The sequence below is a fragment of the Delphinus delphis genome, chromosome 13, assembly GCF_949987515.2.
Source record: "Delphinus delphis chromosome 13, mDelDel1.2, whole genome shotgun sequence".
NCBI classification, from domain to species: Eukaryota; Metazoa; Chordata; class Mammalia; order Artiodactyla; family Delphinidae; genus Delphinus; species Delphinus delphis.
In genome coordinates this window covers 6,233,680-6,255,579 of record NC_082695.1, presented here as the reverse complement: position 1 = coordinate 6,255,579, position 21,900 = coordinate 6,233,680, and the positions used below count along the sequence as shown (strand labels likewise).

The window sequence follows — 21,900 nt, the reverse complement described above, 5'->3', positions numbered from 1 at the left end:
ATTTTTTGCTTTGGATGTGTCTCGCTTCGGGTGGTGTTGATTTATTTTCTGCTTTTGATCAAGATTGGAGGCTGCTTTCATATTTGCAAGATATACAGCTAATGTTTGGGTTGCTTCTTGAGTAATGTCCCTTCCCGTGTTTGTGAAGAGCTGTAACAGGTGTCTTCCACTGCAGGCATGAAGGAATTCTTTGAGCACATTGAACAAGAAAGGGCCAAAGATGTGGACCACATGGTCAGGTGGTATCTTGCCATTGGGCCTCTACTGACCAGAGTCGAGGGGCTGGTTATCCACACCAACACGGGCAAGGCCCCCAGGCTGGCCTCCTACTACGAATACTGGGAAAACAGAATTTACGAGGTCTTGACAAAGCTCATCCTGAAGTAAGTTAATGTTCATATTGCATGTTTTTGGTTTTTTTTTTTGCAGTACGCGGGCCTCTCAGTGTTGTGGCCTCTCCTGTTGCGGAGCACAGGCTCCGGACGTGCAGGCTCAGCAGCCCTGGCTCACGGGCCCAGCTGCTCTGCAGCATGTGGGATCCTCCTGGACCGGGGCACGAACCCGTGTCCCCTGCATTGGCAGGCGTACTCTCAACCACTGCGCCACCAGGGAAGCCCAGCAGGAGGGTTCTTAACCACTGCACCACCAGGGACGTCCCAACAAATAACCTTTAAAAGATAATAATATGAAATTCTGGTGAATAAGAGGTTCATTATGGGCAGAATTGTAATTTGTGGTGATACTATAGTACAAAGTGTCATATTGGCTCATCTTCTTGTTAGGTCCCTCAACATCCAGAAAAGGAAATTATCCCTCTCCCCACTGTCTGAAAGACATACACATGTCTGTGTTCAACTGGCAACAGAGAATTGCTGTCACTCAGTATTTAACAAAATCCCAGATGACGCCTTCACTTACACTGAGAGAGGCTGATTTGAAGGATATATGATGCATGAACTCTTCCCGAAGGTCTAAAGTAACCCCTGGCCAGAATGGGCATCACGTATGTGTAGAATGCTTATTGTGTGTGCTAGCCTCAGACACATGGAGGCTGTCCCTTCCCTCCTGGAGCTCCACAGCTCTGCAGCTCAGACTGGCCGAGAGCTAAGTGCCTGGACTTCACATTGGCTTAGGGTCCTTCTAAAAAACTGGCCTATGAAATTCATCACTGTTGCTATTACCTCCATATTGACAAGGGTGGTGTTCATTTTATCATATGTTTTCTTTTTTTTAATAAATTTATTTATTTTTATTTTTGGCTGTTTTGGGTCTTTGTTGCTGCGCACAGGCTTTCTCTAGTTGCATTGAGCAGGGGCTACTCTTTGTTGTGGTACACAGGCTTCTCATTGTGATGGCTTCTTTTGTTGCGGAGCATGGGCTCTAGGCGCGCAGGCTTCAGTAGTTGTGGCACGTGGGCTCAGTAGTTGTGGCTCACGGGCTTAAGAGTGCAGGCTCAGTAGTTGTGGCACACAGGCCTAGTTGCACTGTGGCATGTGGGATCTTCCCGGCCCAGGGCTCAAACCTGTGTCCCTTGCATTGGCAGGCAGATTCTTAACCACTGAGTCACCAGGGAAGTCCCGTATGTTTTTTTTATGAAGAACCCCAGGAGAAGTTTCTCTAATTTCCCTTCTGATCTTAGCCTCCTGAGAAAATATATTTCCTCTTCTCTTTCCTCTTTCATTTTTTGTTGTTTTTAAAAAACTTCTTCATTATGATTTTAAAATTTTTGTTATTATTCAATTTAAAAAATTAAAAAAAATTGTTTTGTCTGCGCCACACAGCATGCAAGATCTTAGTTCCCTGACCAGGGCTCGAACCCATGTCCCCTACATGGGCAGGTGGATTCTTAACTGTTGCACCACCAGGGGAGTACCCTGGATACAGTTTGACAAACTTCACTTCATTGATCCTTTAAATAAATCTGTTTTCTACATATTTCATTTGCTTTTTAATGTTGCTTCTAACTTTGACTCTTAAAGCAGCCCCTTAGGAGTTCCTGGGCGGTCGAGTGGTTAGGACTCCACGCTTTCACTGGCAAGGGCCCCGGTTCGATCCCTGGTTGGGGAACTAAGATCCCACAAGCTGCCTGGCACAGCCGAAAAAAAAAAACAGCAGCCCCTCGTACAGGGCTACCTCCTGAGTTTTCTCTTTCTAATACACTACGTTTTCCCTTGATCCATTCATCCATTTACCCATCAGTCCATCTATTCACTCATTCATTCATTCCAAGGTTTATTAGAGCCTGGACTGGACCAGGCACTGGACCAGATAAAGCCCCTCTTTTTCTGGAGCTTCTCCATCCTCATAGGAGAGAGATGCAAGACTCAAGGAAATAAATATTCTCTGTGAAAGAAATAAAGCAGAATAATGTTCCAGGGAGAGACTGGAAGGGCTGTTGTGATTGGGTGGTCAAGAAAGGCCATGGAGAGGCCATGCTGTAGCGGAGCCCTGAAGCTAAGGAGCAAAGCTGGAAGGGGAGGAGCTTCCTGGGGGAAGACAAAGGCCAGTGTACAGACCTGGAGGCCACGTGGGAGGAACAGAAGGAAGGAATAAAGAGAGTGAAGGGAGTGCGTAGGAGAGGAAGCTGAGCAGGCAGGGACCAGATCGTGAAGAGCCTGGAAGCAGCTTGCATTTATTCTCAGAGAGAGAAGAGTTGCATGGTTTTTTTTGGTTTTTTTTTTTTTTTTTGCGGTACACGGGCCTCTCACTGTTGTGGCCTCTCCCATTGCGGAGCACAGGCTCCGGACGCGCAGGCTCAGTGGCCATGGCTCACGGGCCCAGCTGCTCCGCGGCATGTGGGATCTTCCCGGACCGGGACATGAACCCGTGTCCCCTGCATCGGCAGGCGGACTCTCAACCACTGCGCCACCAGGGAAACCCGAGTTGCATGTTTTATACACTCTCTCTGGCTGTAGGAATCACTGAATTGGGGATGGGGGGAAGAGGAAGACTGGTTTGCAGGCTAATGAAGTGTCCATCCCTGTGTTGTCCCTGATTTAATCCTGGAAAGGACAGAGTCTGGTGGGCCAGGCGGAGTGGGGACATGAGTGTTCATTTTTCCTGAACCAGAGTCAAACAGCTTTTTGGAGTTACCATTACTAAGTATCTTCCAACTAATAGGTATTCTAACTTCCCCAAAGTAGAAATGAGCTATTTGTAAAATTTGGGCCATAAAAAGGGTACATAATGAAACTCATCCCACACTGTCCATTACAGCCGTAGAATGTGTTATTCCTTGTCGCAGGCTTTTTATAGGTGGCGGCTGGGACTCTAGCCATTTTCACCCGCTGTCGGATATCTTTCACGCTGCTGAGTACTGAGTCTGTTTTATTAACCCCTCCTAGGAATTTGCAGTCTTTTAATTCTTTAATCCTTGGAAACGTCCCTTTGTTCCAAATGGAAACCATTTTGACAGCGCCCGAGATCATCCTGCACCCCAGCGCAAGCGAGATTGACAAGATGTGCGTCCACTGTGTCCGAAGTTGTGTGGAGGTGACCAAGGTAGGATCGGAACTGTGTGTTGTTTCCTGGTTGACCCCTTGTCACAGAGGGCTGGGCCTGCCAGCTGCGGACAGCAGGGGACCCAGGAGGCCAAGAACACAGGCTCCACCCTGTCCTTTGTCCAGACCGCTTTAGTCTCTTCCTGGCTCCTCCTCTGTAAATCTCTGAAGTTTGGGGGTGTCCCAAGGCTTGATGCCGGCTCCCTTTCACCTCTCTATCTTCTTTGTGCATCCTCACGACCGGTCCCGTGGCCGTTATTACCAACCCTATGGAGGCAAGCCCACCACATTTCCATCTCCAACCCAGAATTCTCTACTACACAACACATGTTTCTAGTCGCCGACCGGCCGTCTCCCCTTGAACCTTAGACCTGGCGAGTACAAGATGGAATTCTTGGCTTTCCAACGTGCAGCCTGGTCCTGCCCCCATTTTCCCTACTTCAGGCAACGGCGCCAACATCCACCCGAGGGGTTGAGTCAAAACCCTGGGAGCCATCCTTGATCCCTCTTTTCTCCCGTCCACCCATATCCAGCCCGTCGGTAAGTCTGGTTGACTCACTCCCCCAAACACGCCTCTGATCTCCCCGCTTCTCTCCTTTTCCACGTTACCAGTCCATCCCAAGTTCATCGTCCCTCACTTGAACTATTGCAGTAATGTTTCCACAGGTGGTCAGGATTATCCTTTAAAAACGTGAATCGTTTCATGTCATCCGTGTATAAAAGCCCCCGATGACTTCACGTTGCACTTAGAACATAATCCAAACTCCTCATTCTGGTCTATGAGCCCCTCTGCAATCTAGCACCTGCCTACCTTTCTGATCAGCTCCTACCTGTTCACACCCCACTGTGCCCCAGCCTCATGCACCTCCAGCAGGTAACACCACTTCCTCCTTGAAATAGTGGCACCCCTGTTCCCTCTGCCTGGAACCTTCTGCTCCCAGACCTTGACCTGCTGGCCCCTTCTGGTCCTTCTCTGTTACATCACCCTACTCCATCTTCTTCCTAGCCCATATTACTATCTGACCTTTTCTTATTTATTTACTTGCTCGTTCATGCTTTGACTAGCTCATGCCACTAGAATGCAAGTTCCACAACACCATGAACTTTGTGTGTCTGTTCACTCTGGAGCCCCTAGAACCTCGCACAGCGCCTAGCACATAATTGGCACTCAGTCAGTGCTTGTCAAATGACTGTCAGTTGGCAAATAACCCAAAGTTTACGTCTTACCAACATTGGGAAAATAGGGCCATCTTTGTGCATAAGAGATGTCACACCCCCTCAAGACACTAATATCGTTCTTTTCACTTGGTTTGTTCAGAAAGTCAAACATATCTCAGGCATTTAAAAAAAATTTTTTTAATTAATTTATTTATTTTTGGCTGCATTGGGTCTTCGTTGCTGTGCGTGGACTTTTCTCTAATTGCGGCGAGCGGGGGCTACTCTTCTTTGCGGTGTGTGGGCTTCTCATTGCGGTGGCTTCTCTTGTTGAGGAACACGGCCTCTAGGCGCGCGGGCTTCCGTAGTTGTGGCACGTGGGCTCAGTAGATGTGGCTCGCGGGCTCTAGAGCTCAGGCTCAGTAGTTGTGGCGCACGGGCTTTGTTGTTCTGTGGCATGTGGGATCTTCCCAGACCAGGGCTCGAAGCCATGTCCCCTGCATTGGCAGGCAGATTCTTAACCACTGCGCCACCAGGGAAGCCCTCAGGCATGTTTTTTAGCGTAAAACTAAGTGTAGATATTACAAATAGGGAATTTCATTTCACTGTACTTGGAAATTAATGAATAAATTGCACATGTTTTATAATCTGTGCAAATAGGTCATTTATTAAACCTCGGTCATATACATTCTCTTAACTTTTAGGTGTTACATTACCAAGTCTTTGAACAGGAAAACAAAACAATCTCCAAGGGGTAAATAAATAGGAGAGACTCTTTGTGAAACATTATGGATGTTAATCCTAGCTTTTCTTGCCAATTTATTCCCACCCCTGCCATAGATGGGCTTGAGGCTTTGTGGTGAAGACGGTTATTTTATCTTCATAAATGCTTTCTTTTATTTATTTTTATTATATTTTTATCAGTGCTTTGTTTTAAATGAAAAGAATTTTTACCTGTCCTCTTGGAAAGTGTTGGAAATGCCTTTCATTAACAAACATCTCTGCAGATAAACACTTACGGCGAAGGTGACTTAAGTCGGCCTGACTGCACTATTTGAGCTTCAGGGTTCATATTTCATGACTGAAAACAATGAGCAAAAGTTTTAAACTAGGACCGAATTACCTCATCTATTAAGTGGAAATGATAATACGATCCATGTTCTAGAGTGGGTTGGGAGAATTAAATGGCATGTGTTAAGAGCACTTAACACAGTACTTGGCAATTAGCTCTCAATAAACGTTAGCTATCAGTTTTGGTATTAGTGTTACAGCGAGCAGTAGAATTAGTAATTGTTGTTATTCCCATTCTACAGGTGGCCAGACTACGGTTCAGAGATGTTATGTATAACCACCCATGGTTTGCTTGAAAGAAGAGGGGCTCTTGACTGTACAGCAGGGAGACGTCCAATGACAGATTTGTGCTGGGACACTGGAAACTAATGTGGTTTTATACACCCGAACTTGGCTGTGCTCAAGCACATGTCTGATGATTGGCTGGCTGTTGCCTGGGGAGCCTCGGTTCTCCTGGGGCTCCATCATCACGTAGGCTAGCTGAAGCTCGTGCCTCTGGTGGCTGCAAGGTTTCAAGAGCATGAGAGTAGAAGCTGCTCGGCTACTTGAGCCCCGGGCTTGGACCTTGCATAATGCCACTTCCCCTGTCTGTTGGCCAAGTCACAGGCTAGCCCAGAGTGGGAAAATAGGTACTCCCAATAGACCATTTTGTCAACAGACAGCATCTCTTGATGGAAGGAACAAAGGATTGTGGTGATTTTTTGCAACCTAGCACAGCTTATCAATAGTAAAGTGAGATCCCTTACTAGCAAGACTTATTACTGAACATGATATGTACATAGGAAGCAAAATAGATACTGAAGGGCTGTCTTTTCTCCCCCGACTCTTATTTTGCCAGAATTTTGTTCGCTGGATGAATGGCAGCTGCATAGAATGCCCCCCTCAGAAGGGAGAGGAAGAAGAACTTGTTACAATCAACTTTTACAGTGATATTTCTCAGAACCCTCAGATAATTGAGCAGGCCGTTATGATCCCCCAGAACATCCACAGGATTCTGATCAATCTTATGAAGTACCTGCAGAAATGGAAGCGGTACCGACCGCTCTGGAAACTGGACAAAGCCATCGTGATGGAGAAGTTTGCTGCCAAGAAGCCCCCTTGTGTTGCCTATGATGAGAAGTTGCAGTTCTACTCCAGGATCGCCTCTGAAGTGATGCATCACCCCTTGATCAAGGATGAGCACTGCATCCGCCTTCAGCTTGGACCCCTGGCGAACACCGTACAGGAAAATGCCAAGTCCTGGGTGGTTTCACTTGGGAAGCTCCTTAATGAGTCAGCCAGAGAGGAGCTCCATAATCTGCACGAAGAGATAGAGGTAGTAGGGCCCCGGGTTTCATGATCTTCTGGGCTTCATTCAGCGCTATATTTTTTTCCTCTATGCTTATTCAGTGTCACTTTGAACTCTCTTTTATAGTTCCTGACCAAAAACCTGAAGAAGAGCCCCAGTACCCTTGAAGATCTCAAGTTTGTCCTTGGAACAATCGCAGAAATTAAAAGTAAATCTTTAGTGATGGAACTAAGATACCGGGATGTCCAGGAGAGGTACCGCACCATGGCGATGTACAGTCTCTCTGTAAGTGAACTCTTTCCTTTTCTCCCTTCCTTCCTTCCTTCCTTCCTTCCTTCTTTCCTTCCTCCCTCCCTCCCTCCCTCCCTCTCTTCCTTCCTTCCTTTGTGTGTTTTTATTTATTTATTTATTTATTTTAAAATTTTTTTGGCTGCACTGTGCGGCATGTGGGATCTTAGTTCCCTGACCAGGGATCGAACCTGTGCTCCCTGCAGTGGAAGCGTGTAGTCCCAACCACTGGACTGCCAGGGAAGTTCCTATTTTATTTATTTATTTTTTTTGCGGTACGCGGGCCTCTCCCGTTGCGGAGCACAGGCTCCGGACGCGCAGGCTCAGCGGCCATGGCTCACGGGCCCAGCCGCTCTGCGGCATGTGGGATCTTCCCGGACCGGGGCATGAACCCGTGTCCCCTGCATCGGCAGGCGGACTCTCAACCACTGCGCTGCCAGGGAAGCCCTATTTTATTTTTTAAAAATACAACATGATTATATTTCAATACACAACCAAAATGCAAAACACCATATTAAATTGATGGCAGTAAAATATGGTATTTCATTTGTATTGCATGACAAATGGTTAACATCCTTAGTCATAAATGAGTTCTTACAAACCAGTAACAAAGACATTGATATACCAAGGGAAATGAAAAAAAAAAATGGAAGAAAATGAAATAACACAAGTGACTAGTAAGGATTAAGCATCTATGAAGATGACTGAGCTGAACAATAACAGAAGAAAAGCCATTTCTTTGTAATATCATATTACCAAAGATTAAAAATCTAACATTTATACAGTTTCAGGAAACAGACCCACATAAACACTGGGGGACAAGATTGATGAGGTCCCATCTATATATTAATAGTAGGGGAAATCTAGTTTGAACTCAAACTATAAATTTTGGATAGCCTTAGTCCTAGCAGTTCCAATTCACTGGAATTATTTCAATAAATTAGTTGGATAAATTTACAGTTTATATATAAACCATGTTTACTACATAGAAAATTTGTAGTATATAGACCCACCAAAAATGACTTGCATATTAATTTTTTTCTCAATACACCCAAAAGGATATGCACAAAATTTCTTTAATAGTTGTTTTTATTTTATTTTAAGCGAACTCTTTTCTGAAGCTTTTTATGGTTGGGTTGAATTCTAAGGCCCTTTTCAGAAAGACTTCTCAAATATACAATAAAGTCAATTGTTTATGACTTTAAGTAATAAAATTTAAATGTAAAGCATGGTTATTTAGAATAATGACAACTTAGAGATTATTTCTCGATCTTGCATGGATCAAGTAGTGTTTTTTGTCGACTGGTCTGTAACTGCACACTATTTTGGTTTTTCCCTCTTTCTTTCTTTTTTTTTTTTTTTTGCGGTACGCGGGCCTCTCACTGTTGTGGCCTCTCCCATTGCGGAGCACAGGCTCTGGAAGCGCAGGCTCAGCGGCCGTGGCTCACGGGCCCAGCCGCTCTGCGGCATGTGGGATCTTCCCGGACCGGGGCACGAACCCGTGTTCCCTGCATCGGCAGGCGGACTCTCAACCACTGCGCCGCCAGGGAAGCCCCTCTTTTTTTTATGTTAATTTTCTTTTATAAATAAATGGCTGTTGCAAAAATGATAAGGGGGAAGAAGAGAGATAAGACGATAAAAGAAACTGGTAGAAGATAATAATTCAATTGTCTTTATTTAGGGTTGTTAAATGTGTGTTTCAAAGACCCTTAGAAAGTCTGTGGATGAGTTTGAGGGTATCTGGGATCTCCTTGAAATTGTATGCAAAATTTTGCGTGCTCTGCATCACATAATACCTAGAAAAGAATCCACTGGAAAAACAAAGTAGAAGGGAGAAACAAAGAGCTGTTATAAGCCTGAATTTGCATAAAATTTGTATTTCAGAATTTACACTGCTTGAGTGCTTTAATCACCTTCACTGAGCATTAGCCTTGGCTGAAAGCTAGAGATCCTCTCATCAGAAAATGCACAGTAGTGGCGATCATTTTGTAGTGTATAGAAATAACGAATCCCTATGTTGTGCACCTGGAATTAACATAGTATTGTCAATTATACTTCAATAAAAAAATAATAAAAATGAAAAAAGAGAAACTTTTCCTTAAAAACTATCTGTTTACCCTGAGATACAGTTTATATAACAAGGGCAGGTTATTTACCCTGTAATTACATGTTTTCAGAATAATAAATTAGTTCTCTAGCATCCTCCAAAGGTAAAAAGAAAAATGCACAGTATGCAAAATTTATATTTTTATAATTAAAATAAAGTCAAAATTTTCAGTTCTGTCTTTTGTTTTCTTTATCAAGTAACATTATTTAGAATTCTATATCTTAGAACTCCATTACTGTCTGCTTATACTGTCTGTGTATCTCTTGGTTTCCTTCAAGTCATTTGTATCCTTATTGTCCTGTTATTTCTGATTGAGTTCTGGACATCATATATGACAAATTGTAGGGAGAATTGGAGGCTCCAGATGATGTTATGTTTCATCATAGGAGATTTAGTTTTGCTTATGACAACACAGCTGGGTGTGTTAACAGGTCAAGATAACCTTATTTTAATCAGAGATGAGGTTGATTTGAAGCTCGGTTTTACTTTATGAAGGGTTTTTCTCTCTAGGTTATTTCTCTCTCTTTCTGCCTATGTCATCTATCTCTTTTAAAAAATTATTTTCTCCTGATTTTATTTTTATTATAAATATCTAATTGGTATAATTCAACCAGCATTTGTTCAAATGACCTAGCCTGCCATTATGCAGAAGCGGAAGTCCTGGAAAGCAGAAGCTTTGACCGGAAATTTCATTTCCAAACTGCTGATCATTTATTGTTTGTTCAATTTTTTTTTTTTTTTTTTAGCCTTCCGATGCAGAGAAAGAACTGGTTGACAAGACTGAGAGCATGTGGTCAAATCTGTTTAATGATGCATTGAATGTGGAGCATAGTCTGGGAGGTATAAAGAGAACATTCACAGAGGTACCTTGAAACGCTTTACTTTCCGAGTAAAGATGTTGAAAAATATCCAGTGGGCTAAACTAACGCAACCCTGCTTTTCTCAGATCACTCGAGGTGAAATATTAAACTACAGACAGCAGATAGAGGGCTTTGCAAGACGTTTTTATCATGAAGGCCCTAGCTCTGTTGGTGAAGATCTTGATAGAGGTAAGGGTATTCACGTTGGTCTTACTGAGGCATTTGAATGTGTTTTGCTTAAGAATTTTATGGGAAGATGGGATGGAGCAGTGGTGTGTAACCTTGCCCGTACACTGGGTTCCTCTGGGGATCTCTAAAAACCACTTCTGCCTGGGCACCAGGTCCACAGAGTTGATTCCACTGGTCTGGGGAGTGGTCTGGACTTCAAGGTTTTTAAAGCTCCCGTGGGGATTCTAATCTGCAGACCAAGCTGAGACCACTTAGAGCGAGAACGCTCAGGAGACAGGGCTTTCTAACTGGAGGAGCTTGCACAAGTAACTGGCCCTCTGGTTTTAGTTAGAATGATGGCAAGATAAAGTCTGGTCATTCTAAGTTTGTCTTCCTGGTTGGCTTCTATGGATGAGATGATAGTTTTGCATATTGTTCATGATTTCTTATTCAATTTTGTATACCTTAAAATTGTATGTATTCAAAACGAACTTATTTATAAAACAGAAACAGACTCACAGACTTCAAAAACAAACTTATGGTTACCGAAGGAGAAAGTTGGAGAGGGGAGGGATAAATTAGAAACTTGGGATTATACACACCACTATATATAAAATAGATAATCAAGGACCTACTGTATAGCACAGGGAACTCTACTCAATGCTCTGTAATAACCTACATGGGAAAAGAATCTGAAAAAGAATAGATACATGTATAACTGAATCACTTTGCTGTGCACTGAAACGAACACATTGTAAATCAACTGTACTCCAGTATGAAATAAAAATTAAATTAAAAAATTTGTATGCATTCATTTATCTGCTTATTTACTAGGAGTAGGCCTTTTAGCCACTTTTGAAAAAGAGCTGATGAGACACGAAAAGAACCGTCAGGAGCTGGCGAATGCTGAGAAGCTTTTTGATCTTCCAATTACGATGTACCCGGAGCTGCTAAAAGTGCAGAAGGAAATGAGCGGGCTGAAGGCCATTTACGAGCTCTATGAAGCACTAAAGGTAAGCGTCCACCCACAGACTGGGCCTCGCTGGAGGGAATGCAACTCAGCGGACTTTGAGGCCGCAATCGTACAGAGCCTGGGGCAGATTTCATAGAAACTCTCACTTTGGCTCTCGGGAGGAGGTCGTGGGGAGTGACTGCTAATGAATATGGGGTTTCCATTTGGGGTGTGGAGAGAGCTCTGGAACCTGATGGAGGTGAGGCTGCCCAACATTGTGAATGTCCTGGTTGCCACTGTACATGTTCCTGGCAGAAAGCAGGTCAGTGGTTGACTAGGGGTGGGGTGGAAGGAGAAGGGTGGGAGGGGGTGATTACAGAGATGCAGAAGGAGACCACCCAGGGTGATGGTGATGGATACGTTCCTTATCTCGACGGAGGTGATGGTCTCACGGTGTGCGCACATGTCAAAACTTACCCAACTGTACACTTGACATGTGTGGCTTATTGTACACCCGTGAACCCTCCATAAAGCTTAGGAAAAACAGAGAGAAAGAGAAGAGAGGCATGAGAAACGCCAAGTGTAGATGACTCCTCCAGTGAGTCTTGTTACGGAGGGAAGCAGGGAGATGAGGAGTGATGGGTGGAGGGGACGTGGGGTCGGGATACATTTCTTTTAAGGTGGGAGAAATTACAACGTGAGTTTGTGTACTGATAGGAGTGATCCAGTAAGGAGGGGACGCAGGTAATAGGAGGGAGAAGGGAGTCTTCATGTCTGGTGTCCTTGAGTAGGTGGGAAAGGGATGGGATCAAGAGGTGGCCTCAAGTAAGAGGCAGACTCATCGACCGTCATATGGGGAGGACAGAGCCTACGCACAGAGATGCTTCTAGCGGGAGATGTTGGATGTTCTGTTCTGATCGCGTCCGCTTCCCCAGGGTTGTACACAGCAAGGTCATCAGCAGAGGGGACCATGGGTGGGGATGCTGGCTGGTTGAGGATGGTGGAGTGGGGGTGAAATGACCCTCTAGAAGAATGGGGAGCAAGAGGCCAAGGAGATGCGGGGTGACGGATGGTGCCCACACGGTCCTGGATTTCGACTGAGGCCGTGGGCAAGGTTGAGTTTTGAGCAATCGTGGTTGGCCGCCCGGGTGTAGGTGTTGGGTCCTGATAAACGTGGGGTTGTGGGCCTAACCATAGTTGTGGTTTTAACAAATGCGCCCAGTGGAGAGAGTGTCAGGCAAAGGCATGGAGGGTGGATGAAGGAAAGGCATTATGATAGTGACTGACTGGTTGTATATTTAGGGGTAGAAACTCCAAGAGGTACTTAATTTCATGATGATTTCTTTCTAATTTGTTTCTCATTAAATTTTTGCAAAAAGGAGGTAATGAATCATGGGAGTCATCTCAAAATAATCCAAAAAACAGTTGGAGCTTTTAATATCTTTCTAGAAGGCAAGAAAAGAAGAGAAACGAAAAAATGTAAATACATCATAGGTAGTGCCATCTACACTTTAAAGAATTATCATACACGAGACTTCCCTGGTGGTCCAGTGGTAAAGAATCCGCCTTCCAATGCAGGAGGCGTGGGTCGTATCCCTGGTTGGGGAACTAGGTTCCCACATGCCGCAGGGCAACTAAGCCCATGCGTCACGACTACTGAGCTCACGCACCTCAACTAGAGAGCCCGCGCGCCACAACTAGAGAGAGAAAAAACCCCGAGCACACAACTAGAGAGAAGCCTGCGCCCCGCAACGAAGAGCCCAAGCGCCTGTGCATCACAATGAAAGATCCCACATGCCTCAACAAAGATATCCCGCGCGCCGCAACTAAGACTCGACACAGCCAAAAAAAAAAAAATATATCATACACGTATTTCATCAATTAACATAATTTCCTGTCAAATATATTTCATGACTCAAACAACTCTGTCAAGCCTGGATGTCACAGGTTGCGAATGCCAGCTCTACAAGATGGTAAATTTTACACGAGATGGTACTGTTTACATTAAATCTCAGGGAGCTGGAATACAAAGTCTTTTCTTTATGATAACCAAGCAGGATTATCTAAATTGTAGGTATTTCGTAACCTTAGCTTCTTTTATCAGTAAAGGACAGCGCCTGAATGAAGTACATATTTAAGACCCAAGTGACTTCCTGATTTAAAAATACCTGTTTCTGACATCCTGCTTCTTCCTTTTCCCTGAAGGAAAGGAAGACATGTTTCTCTATCGTAAACATCCTCGGATACAGCATTATTTTTGTGAGGGCTTCAAAAAGTTGGAATGTTCTGTTTACGTTTTAGAGCCTTGGAATCGATCTTTCTTTTGCGGATTTGAGGTTGTTTTGGGGAGCTGGGTGATGATATTTGGAGAGAAGTGAGAATAACCAAGGGTTAAGAATGCGCTCTCCCGGTAGAGCCACCTTCGAGTTTCCAAAGGGGTCTTGTTGATGGGAGTATTTCTTGCCTGTTTCCAGGTTGCAAAGGAAGAATGGTCTCAGACACTCTGGGTCAACCTCAATGTTCAGTTTCTCCAGGAAGGAATTGAAGGTTTTCTCAAGTCCCTCAGAAAGCTGCCCCGGCAGGTCCGAAGTCTATCAGTGGCCTACCACCTGGAAGCAAAAATGAAGGCGTTCAAAGACTCGATTCCTTTGCTGCTCGACTTGAAGCACGAGGCTTTAAGAGACAGGTTTGTGGGAGGAGCTTGTACTTTAAAATATGCCTTTGCTTAGCTCTGATGCTGAAGGACGAGATTCCAACAGCAACGCAGGGCTAGAAATACGCAAGTCATATTTCTATAATATCGCTTCTATGTAAAGTTTCCATTAAATTATCAACCACAAGGATTCTCCTATATCAACTCCTGCACTAGACCTGGGACTAGAGAGAGAAAAAGCGGTAGATTCTCCTTTCTGACCATCTCTGTGCACAGCAAAAATCAGTGATTCTACGGTTATTGCTTGTATGCTGGGTTCCTGGCATTCTGCCGGTCCAGCGCCATGTTTAGCTGCCCTATTGCATTCATCCCATATACATGGGACCATAAAAGTGGGCAAATGTGACCCTTCAAAGGAGGCCAGATTGGGTCAAGAGCAGCGCTGCTTGGTGCTGTGTCTGTCCTGTTCCCCCTTCTTAACTTTATCACTCTGCGTTTTTTTTCACAGTGCTCGAAACAGTGTGCGGTTATTTAATTTATAGATTTGTTTTATCGGTCCCTGACTGTCTCCCCAAGTTGCGGTTATTTAATTTATAGATTTGTTTTATCGGTCCCTGACTGTCTCCCCAAGTCGCTGGCAGTGTTCCCCAGGGCAGGGGCCTTGCCTCTGAGTCACTCTGAACCCCCAGCAGCCAGCCCACTGCCTGCACAGCGTTAGTGCTTGCTGAATGTTTATCCAATACACGAGTGCTCATAATTTGCACCAGGGTCTCAGACGGGCTGAGTGATCCAGGAGAGGTCGGGATCACCCGTCTAGAGACCGTGCAGAGGCAGTTACCAACAAACGAAAAGTTGTGTATCTTCTTAGGTGGTAGTGAAGACTAGCCATCTAAGAAAATATCTTCTAGATGTTGTTTCCTGGGTTTAATTCCGGCAGCCAGTGGGATCTTGGAAAACTTTGGACAGATAATTCCAGTGATGTCCTCTTATTTCCAAATTCCATTACAAGAAGTGTTTATAATGGGATTTTATCCTGGGGTTAAAGAGGGAATAATTGAATCCATCACTAAAGTGAGTAGGCAAAGGTTTTAATGTGGATGCACCTTTAGGCATTGGAAAGAGCTGATGCGGAAAACAGGCGTGATGTTTGAAATGACTGAAACATTCACCTTGGAAAACATGTTTGCTATGGAGCTTCACACACACACGGATGTTCTCAACGAGATTGTGACGTCGGCCGTCAAGGAGATAGCCATTGAGAAGGTAGGACTATTTTTGGTTGTAAAACGGTACAGAAAAAAAAGAGAATTTTTTTTTTTTAATTCAGAGAGAAGACCCGTTTGCCCTGATACCTGTTATGTTTGAGCAAGAAAGAATGATCTGTTCTAGAAATAGAATTTCTGCCCCAGTTAAATGTTGTAGTTCTTAATTATAGTTTCACTCTTGACTTATTTATTAAAGAAATAATGGGTGGGGGTTTCCCTGGTGGCGCAGTGGTTGAGAATCTGCCTGCCGAAGCAGGGGACACGGGTTCAAGCCCTGGTCTGGGAAGATCCTACATGCCGCGGAGCAACTAGGCCCGTGAGCCACAACTACTGAGCCTGTGCATCTGGAGCCTGTGCTCCGCAACCAGAGAGGCCACGATAGTGAGAGGCCCGTGCACCGCGATGAAGAGTGGCCCCCGCTTGCCGCAACTAGAGAAAGCCCTCGCACAGAAACGAAGACCCAACACAGCCAAAAATAAATAAATAATTTTTTTTTTTTTTTTTTTGCGGTACGTGGACCTCTCACTGTTGTGGCCTCTCCCGCTGCGGAGCACAGGCTCCGGACGCGCAGGCTCAGCGGCCATGGCTCACGGGCCCAGCCGCTCTGCGGCATGTGGGATCTTCCCGGACCGGGGCATGAACCCGCGTCCCCTGCATCAGCAGGCAGTACTCTCAACCACTGCGCCACCAGGGAAGCCCAATAAATATTTTTTTTTTAAAAAAAGAAAGAAATAATGGGTGTTCCAGGTAGAAAACTGAGAAATCATTCATAATTCTACCACCTGAAGATAAATTGTCTTTATTATTTTTATTTTTTTATTATTATTTAAAAAAAATATTTAATTTTTTGGCTGTGTGGGCTCTTAGTTGCAGCATGTGGGATCTTTAGTTGTGGCATGTGGACTCTTAATTGCAGCATGCATGCAGGATCTAGTTCCCTGACCAGGGATTGAACCCGTGTCCCCTGCATTGGCAGGCAGATTCTTAACCACTGCTGCCACCACGGAAGTCCCTCCTTTAACACTTTAAAATGCATATACAGGGAATTCTCTGGTGGTGCAGTGGTTAGGGCTCTGCGCTTCCACTGCAGGGGGCCCAGGTTTGATCCCTGGTTGGGGAACTAAGATCCCGCATGCCACAGAGTGGCACAACCAAACAAAAAAATGCATACACACATGTATACACACATGTACACATGTACACATGTATCCATGGATACACATACACACGGATGTATAAAATATACACGCACATCCACATACATGAGTAGTATGCCCATGCACATACATGCCCACACATATATACACATAACATGCACCTATATACATGTACACAAACACACATGTATCACATACATATATGCACACGTATGCACAGACACAATATACACATACATATACCCATAATATACATACATACCTATGCACACATATACACCACCTATATACACACATACTTTTATATACACATATGCATAAATATTAACAGGGTGTTTTTGAAAATGTCATAAAAATAGGCATATTAATTTGTAATTTGATTTTTTTTTTTTTTTTTTTGTGGTACGCGGGCCTCTCACTGTTGTGGCCTCTCCTGTTGCAGAGCACAGGCTCCGGACACACAGGCTCCGGACTCACAGGCTCAGTGGCCATGGCTCACGGGCCTAGCCGCTCCGCGGCATGTGGGATCCTCCCGGGCCAGGGCACGAACCCGTGTCCCCTGCATCGGCAGGCGGACTCTCAACCACCGCGCCCCCGGGGAAACCCTGTAATTTGATTTTCTTGCTTAACAGTAGAGTAAACAGAGGGGCAGGATCTCATGAGGATGTAGAGTGGAGGCAGATTACAGAATTTAGACCCTGGTTCTGACACTCAGTAGCCGAGTGAACGTGGCAAGCTGACCCCTCTCTGAGCCCCAGTTCCCGCCTCTGTAAAGTGTGGGTAATAATAATCCCTCCCTCACTGAGGTGCTTTGAGGACTAAGGAGATCGTGAATGGCACGTGCTTACCAGAGCAAGTGCTTGGTAAATGATGACTAGGATTACCAGAATCTCTGCTTATTTGGAACACTGACTGGAAGTCTGGGTTTGAGTTGATCCATGGCAAACTCAGGAAGTTGCTGTTGGGTTGGGGTTCTGTTTTTTCAATCCTTGTGCCTGAATCATTCTTTTCATATTCCTGGCCAGGCTGTGAAGGAAATCCTGGACACATGGGAAAATATGAAATTTACCGTCGTCAAGTATTACAAAGGCACCCAGGAGCGAGGCTACATCTTGGGGTCTGTTGATGATATTATCCAGTGCCTGGATGACAACACTTTCAACCTGCAAAGCATCTCAGGAAGCAGATTTGTGGGGCCTTTTCTGCAGACTGTTCACAAATGGGAGAAAATGCTTTCTCTAATAGGGGAAGTCATTGAGGTGAGAAAAAAGACGCACGAAAGATGGAAAGGTGCAGATTCATAGCAGGAAGGAAACTTTGTATGAGAATATTTTGTGCACAGAAACTAATGATCCTCTTTCATACTTTTTCTGTCTTTGATTTATTTTGGGGGGAGGGATGATTAGAAGCATCAATCTGAGTTTTAATTTCAATGAATGCATTTTTAATTTCCACAACTCCTAATCAGTGCTTTTTCATATGTCCTTATTCTTGTTTAATTCTGTCCTGTTCTTGTTGCAAGAATGCTTTCACCTCTTGTATCACATTGAAGAATTTAAACATATTTAAAGCTCTTTTCTGATTTCCTTCTACTTTTTATTTTCTTAGGACAGAATCCCCCCCACCACTTTTTTTTTTTTTGGTGACTCTCTTTCATGGTAGGGGTTTTTTCTCTGTGTGACTTTGATTTTTCTTATATTAGGGGGTGTAGGGCTTTCTTGCTTTGTGTCCAGACCTCTGTGAGCAACCCAGGCTCATTTCACCAGTTTTGTGTGGCTGCCTTGTTTTCTTCCTCAGACCTAGGCAAGTGCCTTATACTTGCCACACCCTGAGCTTGGGGTGGGATGGAGCCAGGCCTGCTTCCCTGGCTAGGAGTGTGGTCATGCATGGGCTTCCGTCACTTGCTTTTTTAAATTTGTTTTTTGTCTATTACTGAAACTTTTTTTTAAACTTTTAATTTAATTTTTTAAATTGAAGTGTAGTTGATTTACAATGCTGTGCGGATTTTCTATTACTTTTTATTAGTGGCATCTGTTAGCCTGGATATAGTACTGCTTTTTTTCTTTGTTAGGACAAAATTTTTTTAATTGACATGAAATTTATGGAACATACAATTACCCGTTTTACAGTCCACAATTCGGTGGCATTTAGTCGATTCACAATGTTGTGCGACCACCACCTCTATCTAGTTCCAGAACATTTTCATCATCTCTAAAGAAATTCCCATGCCCATTAAACAGCAATTACTCCCTACTTCCCCTCCCTCCAGCCTCTGACAGCCATCAGTCTATTTTCTGTCTCTGTGAATTTACCTATTGTGGGTACTTCACGTAAATGCAATCATATAGTATGTGGCCTTTGTGTCTGGCTTCTTTCACTTAGAATCATATTTTCAAGGTTCATCTATGTTGTAGAATGTGTCAGTGCTTCATTCTTTTTTGTGGCTGAATCGTATTCCATTTTGTGGATGGACCACATTTTGTGTATCCCGTTCACCTGTTGATGGACATTTGGGTTGTTTCCACCTTTTGGTTCATGAAATAGTGCTTCTCTAAGTGTTGGTGTACAACTACTTTTTGAGTTCCTGTTTTCAGTTCTTCTGGGTCTATGCCTAGGAGTGGAATTGTGGGTCATGTAGTATTTGGATCAGTTTTTGCTTGGGCTTCTGCACGGTTTGTCCTTTGGGTCACGGGGCTCCAATCCCTGCTCACAACTAGAAGCTTCCTCCCTGTCCCAGGCTGGGGTGGAGAGTTTTCTTTTGCTTTTGAGTGTAGCTGTGTATTTTAGAATATTTAGCTATGCTTCCTCTATCATTCCTATATATTTGGAAAGGAGTGTATGCACTCACTCTGCCCTCTTGCCTGGAAAGTCTTATGACCTGAGTTGGTTTAAATCTCTCCCGTGTTAAGGTGGGATTTTGCCATACACACCTCGAGGTACCTGGGAACCTGTGTTGATGATAACATTGTGCATTTACAGGTTTGGATGTTGGTTCAGAGAAAATGGATGTATCTGGAAAGCATCTTTATTGGTGGAGATATCAGATCACAACTTCCAGATGAAGCAAAGAAGTTTGACAACATCGATAAAGTATTTAAAAGGGCAAGTGACTGGCTTCTGTTTTAGTCTTGAAAGAAGAACAGTGATTTGAGATACTTTTACTTACATATTTGCATGTAGTATTTTGTCTATTAGTAGCTTCTCAATTTTTTCTGTCATTATATATGAACTTAATCTCTTCAGTAAAAATTTCTGTTTGATCTTAAGCCACTGGCCTATGGCACCAGAAGGTTTTCATATTTATTTTTTATTATAAAAGTAGTACTTGTGGGAATTCCCTGGTGGTCCAGTGGCTAGGGCTCCGCGCTTCCACTTCAGGGAGTGTGGTTTCGATCCCTGGTCTGGGAACTAAGATCCCACATGACGCATGGCAAAAAAAAAAAAGGAAAAAATAGTACTTCTGTAAAAAGCTTGGGAAAATGTAGAAAAGCAGGGGAAAATGTATCTTCCATAGTTCTATCGCCTTTAATATATATTTCTTTTATCTTTTTTCTATGTATATGGGTTAAAAACACGCTAATAAAGATATTTTATATAATCCTATCTTATCATTTTCTCTTAATATTATAAGAAACATAGTTTATATTATGAAACTATCTGAGAAAATGTTTTAATGCCTTTATATGTTCTGGTGAGTGGCTTGACATTAATTTAGTTGATTATTGTCTAGTAACTGGACATCTTGTTTGAAGCGAAATTCTTTGCTTTCATAAATAATTTGCAGTTTGTGTCTAAAGTTTTTTCCATATTTAGGGTATCTTACGATAGATTGTTTACAAGTAAATTACCCATGAGAGACTATGCTCATTTTAAAGTCCTTCCAGAAAGGGTGGTACCAGTGGTCACTGCTGCTAGTAATTAGTGGGGCGAGGATTTTCACCCAGCCCACCTGACCTCAAAGCCCAGGTACTTTGCTACTCAGCGATGCTGTTGTATTCTCCAGTTACGGGCAGCCAGCTCCCGTTTTGGATCTCTTTTGTCCATTAGAGTTTATGATTTTTTTTCTTATCCATCTGCATAAGCTTTTTTTGAAACTTAAAAAAGTTATGCAACAGATACCTATTCATTATATAGAAGGACTTAGACATTATAAAAAAGCAAAAAGAAAGAAAGAAAGAAAAAGAAAGGAAAAAATAGCTACAATCGCACGCCCAAGATAAACATTTCAATAGTTCAACATGTATCTTTCCAGAATTTGTTAATTCCTATGTAAACATATCAATAAATATGTAATTATTCTATGAAATAGGATCATTCTTATCAGTATGATCTTTTTAAAATTTAACATCCTCATCATATATGTCAATAAATAAACATCTAAATTGTCACAGCAAATTTTGACCTAATTCCCTCTTGTTGGACATTTAGACTATTTCCTTTTCTTTCTTTTCCTTTCTTATCATTATGTTTTTGCCATTATATAGAGGGGGGAATATTCAGGTGCATACAAATTGCTCCGAGTGAAACTGCTGGCTTTATTCACCCAGCAAATGCTGATGGAGGGTCAGCTGTGTGCAGACACTGTTGTAGGCACTTGGGGAAACACTGAACAAAAGACAGAAAGATCTCTTCTCAGGGCAGCTGACCTTCTAGCAGGAAGATGGAAAAAAAATAAACATCGGAAATAAGTAAGTTATGTATATATAGTATGTTAGAAAGTATTTACTTATTTATTTTGAAATTTTTAAATAGATATTTATTTATTTAGCTGCTCCGGGTCTTAGTTGTGGCACGCGGGATGTTTGTTGCCACATGTGGGATTTTAGTTGCGGCACGTGGGATCTAGTTCCCTGACTAGGGATTGAACCCCGGGCCCCCTGCATCGGGAGAGTGGAGTTTTAGCCACTGGACCACCAGGGAAGTCCCTGAAGGTGCTTATTTAAACACTTAACAGTTTTTGCCAATTTGGCCTCCCTGAAGGCGGGGTTCTGGTTTGTCGGGTTTGCTCTGTTGTGCCTGGACCCTGGCAGATGCCCACCCGGGACAGGAGCCGGGCTCCTGCTTCCCTGGCTTGACAGCTGTCCTCTTGACTTTGTCCAGATCATGGGCGAGACCTTGAAAGACCCCGTGATCAAGAGATGCTGTGAGGCCCCGAACCGCCTCAAAGACCTGCAGAACATCAGCGAGGGCCTGGAGAGGTGCCAGAAGAGCCTGAACGACTACTTGGATTCCAAGAGGAACGCCTTCCCCAGGTTCTTCTTCATTTCTGATGACGAGTTGCTCAGCATCCTGGGCAGCAGTGACCCCCTCTGCGTCCAGGAGCACATGATCAAGGTCGGCCCCCCGGGGCTCCCAGGGGAGGGGTGGCGTAAGCTCTGTAACTGCAGCTTGTTGTATTCAAGTCTTCTACACAGTTCGGTTCAACCCAGGGGTTTA

General features: G+C 43.7%; 1 protein-coding gene across 1 annotated transcript in view; it reads left to right on the top strand.

Moving 5' to 3' along the window:
• Nucleotides 1–21,900, top strand: part of DNAH10 (dynein axonemal heavy chain 10) — a 147,578-nt gene that overhangs the window by 43,083 nt on the left and 82,595 nt on the right. Inside the window, exons 18-29 of the mRNA XM_060027909.1 lie at nt 176–383; nt 3,345–3,501; nt 6,565–7,041; nt 7,141–7,299; nt 10,156–10,272; nt 10,356–10,458; nt 11,272–11,450; nt 13,864–14,075; nt 15,152–15,305; nt 17,490–17,723; nt 19,444–19,566; nt 21,565–21,798. Of these exons, the coding sequence (XP_059883892.1) occupies nt 176–383; nt 3,345–3,501; nt 6,565–7,041; nt 7,141–7,299; nt 10,156–10,272; nt 10,356–10,458; nt 11,272–11,450; nt 13,864–14,075; nt 15,152–15,305; nt 17,490–17,723; nt 19,444–19,566; nt 21,565–21,798 (2,357 nt within the window). The remainder of the gene's footprint in view (nt 1–175; nt 384–3,344; nt 3,502–6,564; nt 7,042–7,140; nt 7,300–10,155; nt 10,273–10,355; nt 10,459–11,271; nt 11,451–13,863; nt 14,076–15,151; nt 15,306–17,489; nt 17,724–19,443; nt 19,567–21,564; nt 21,799–21,900) is intronic.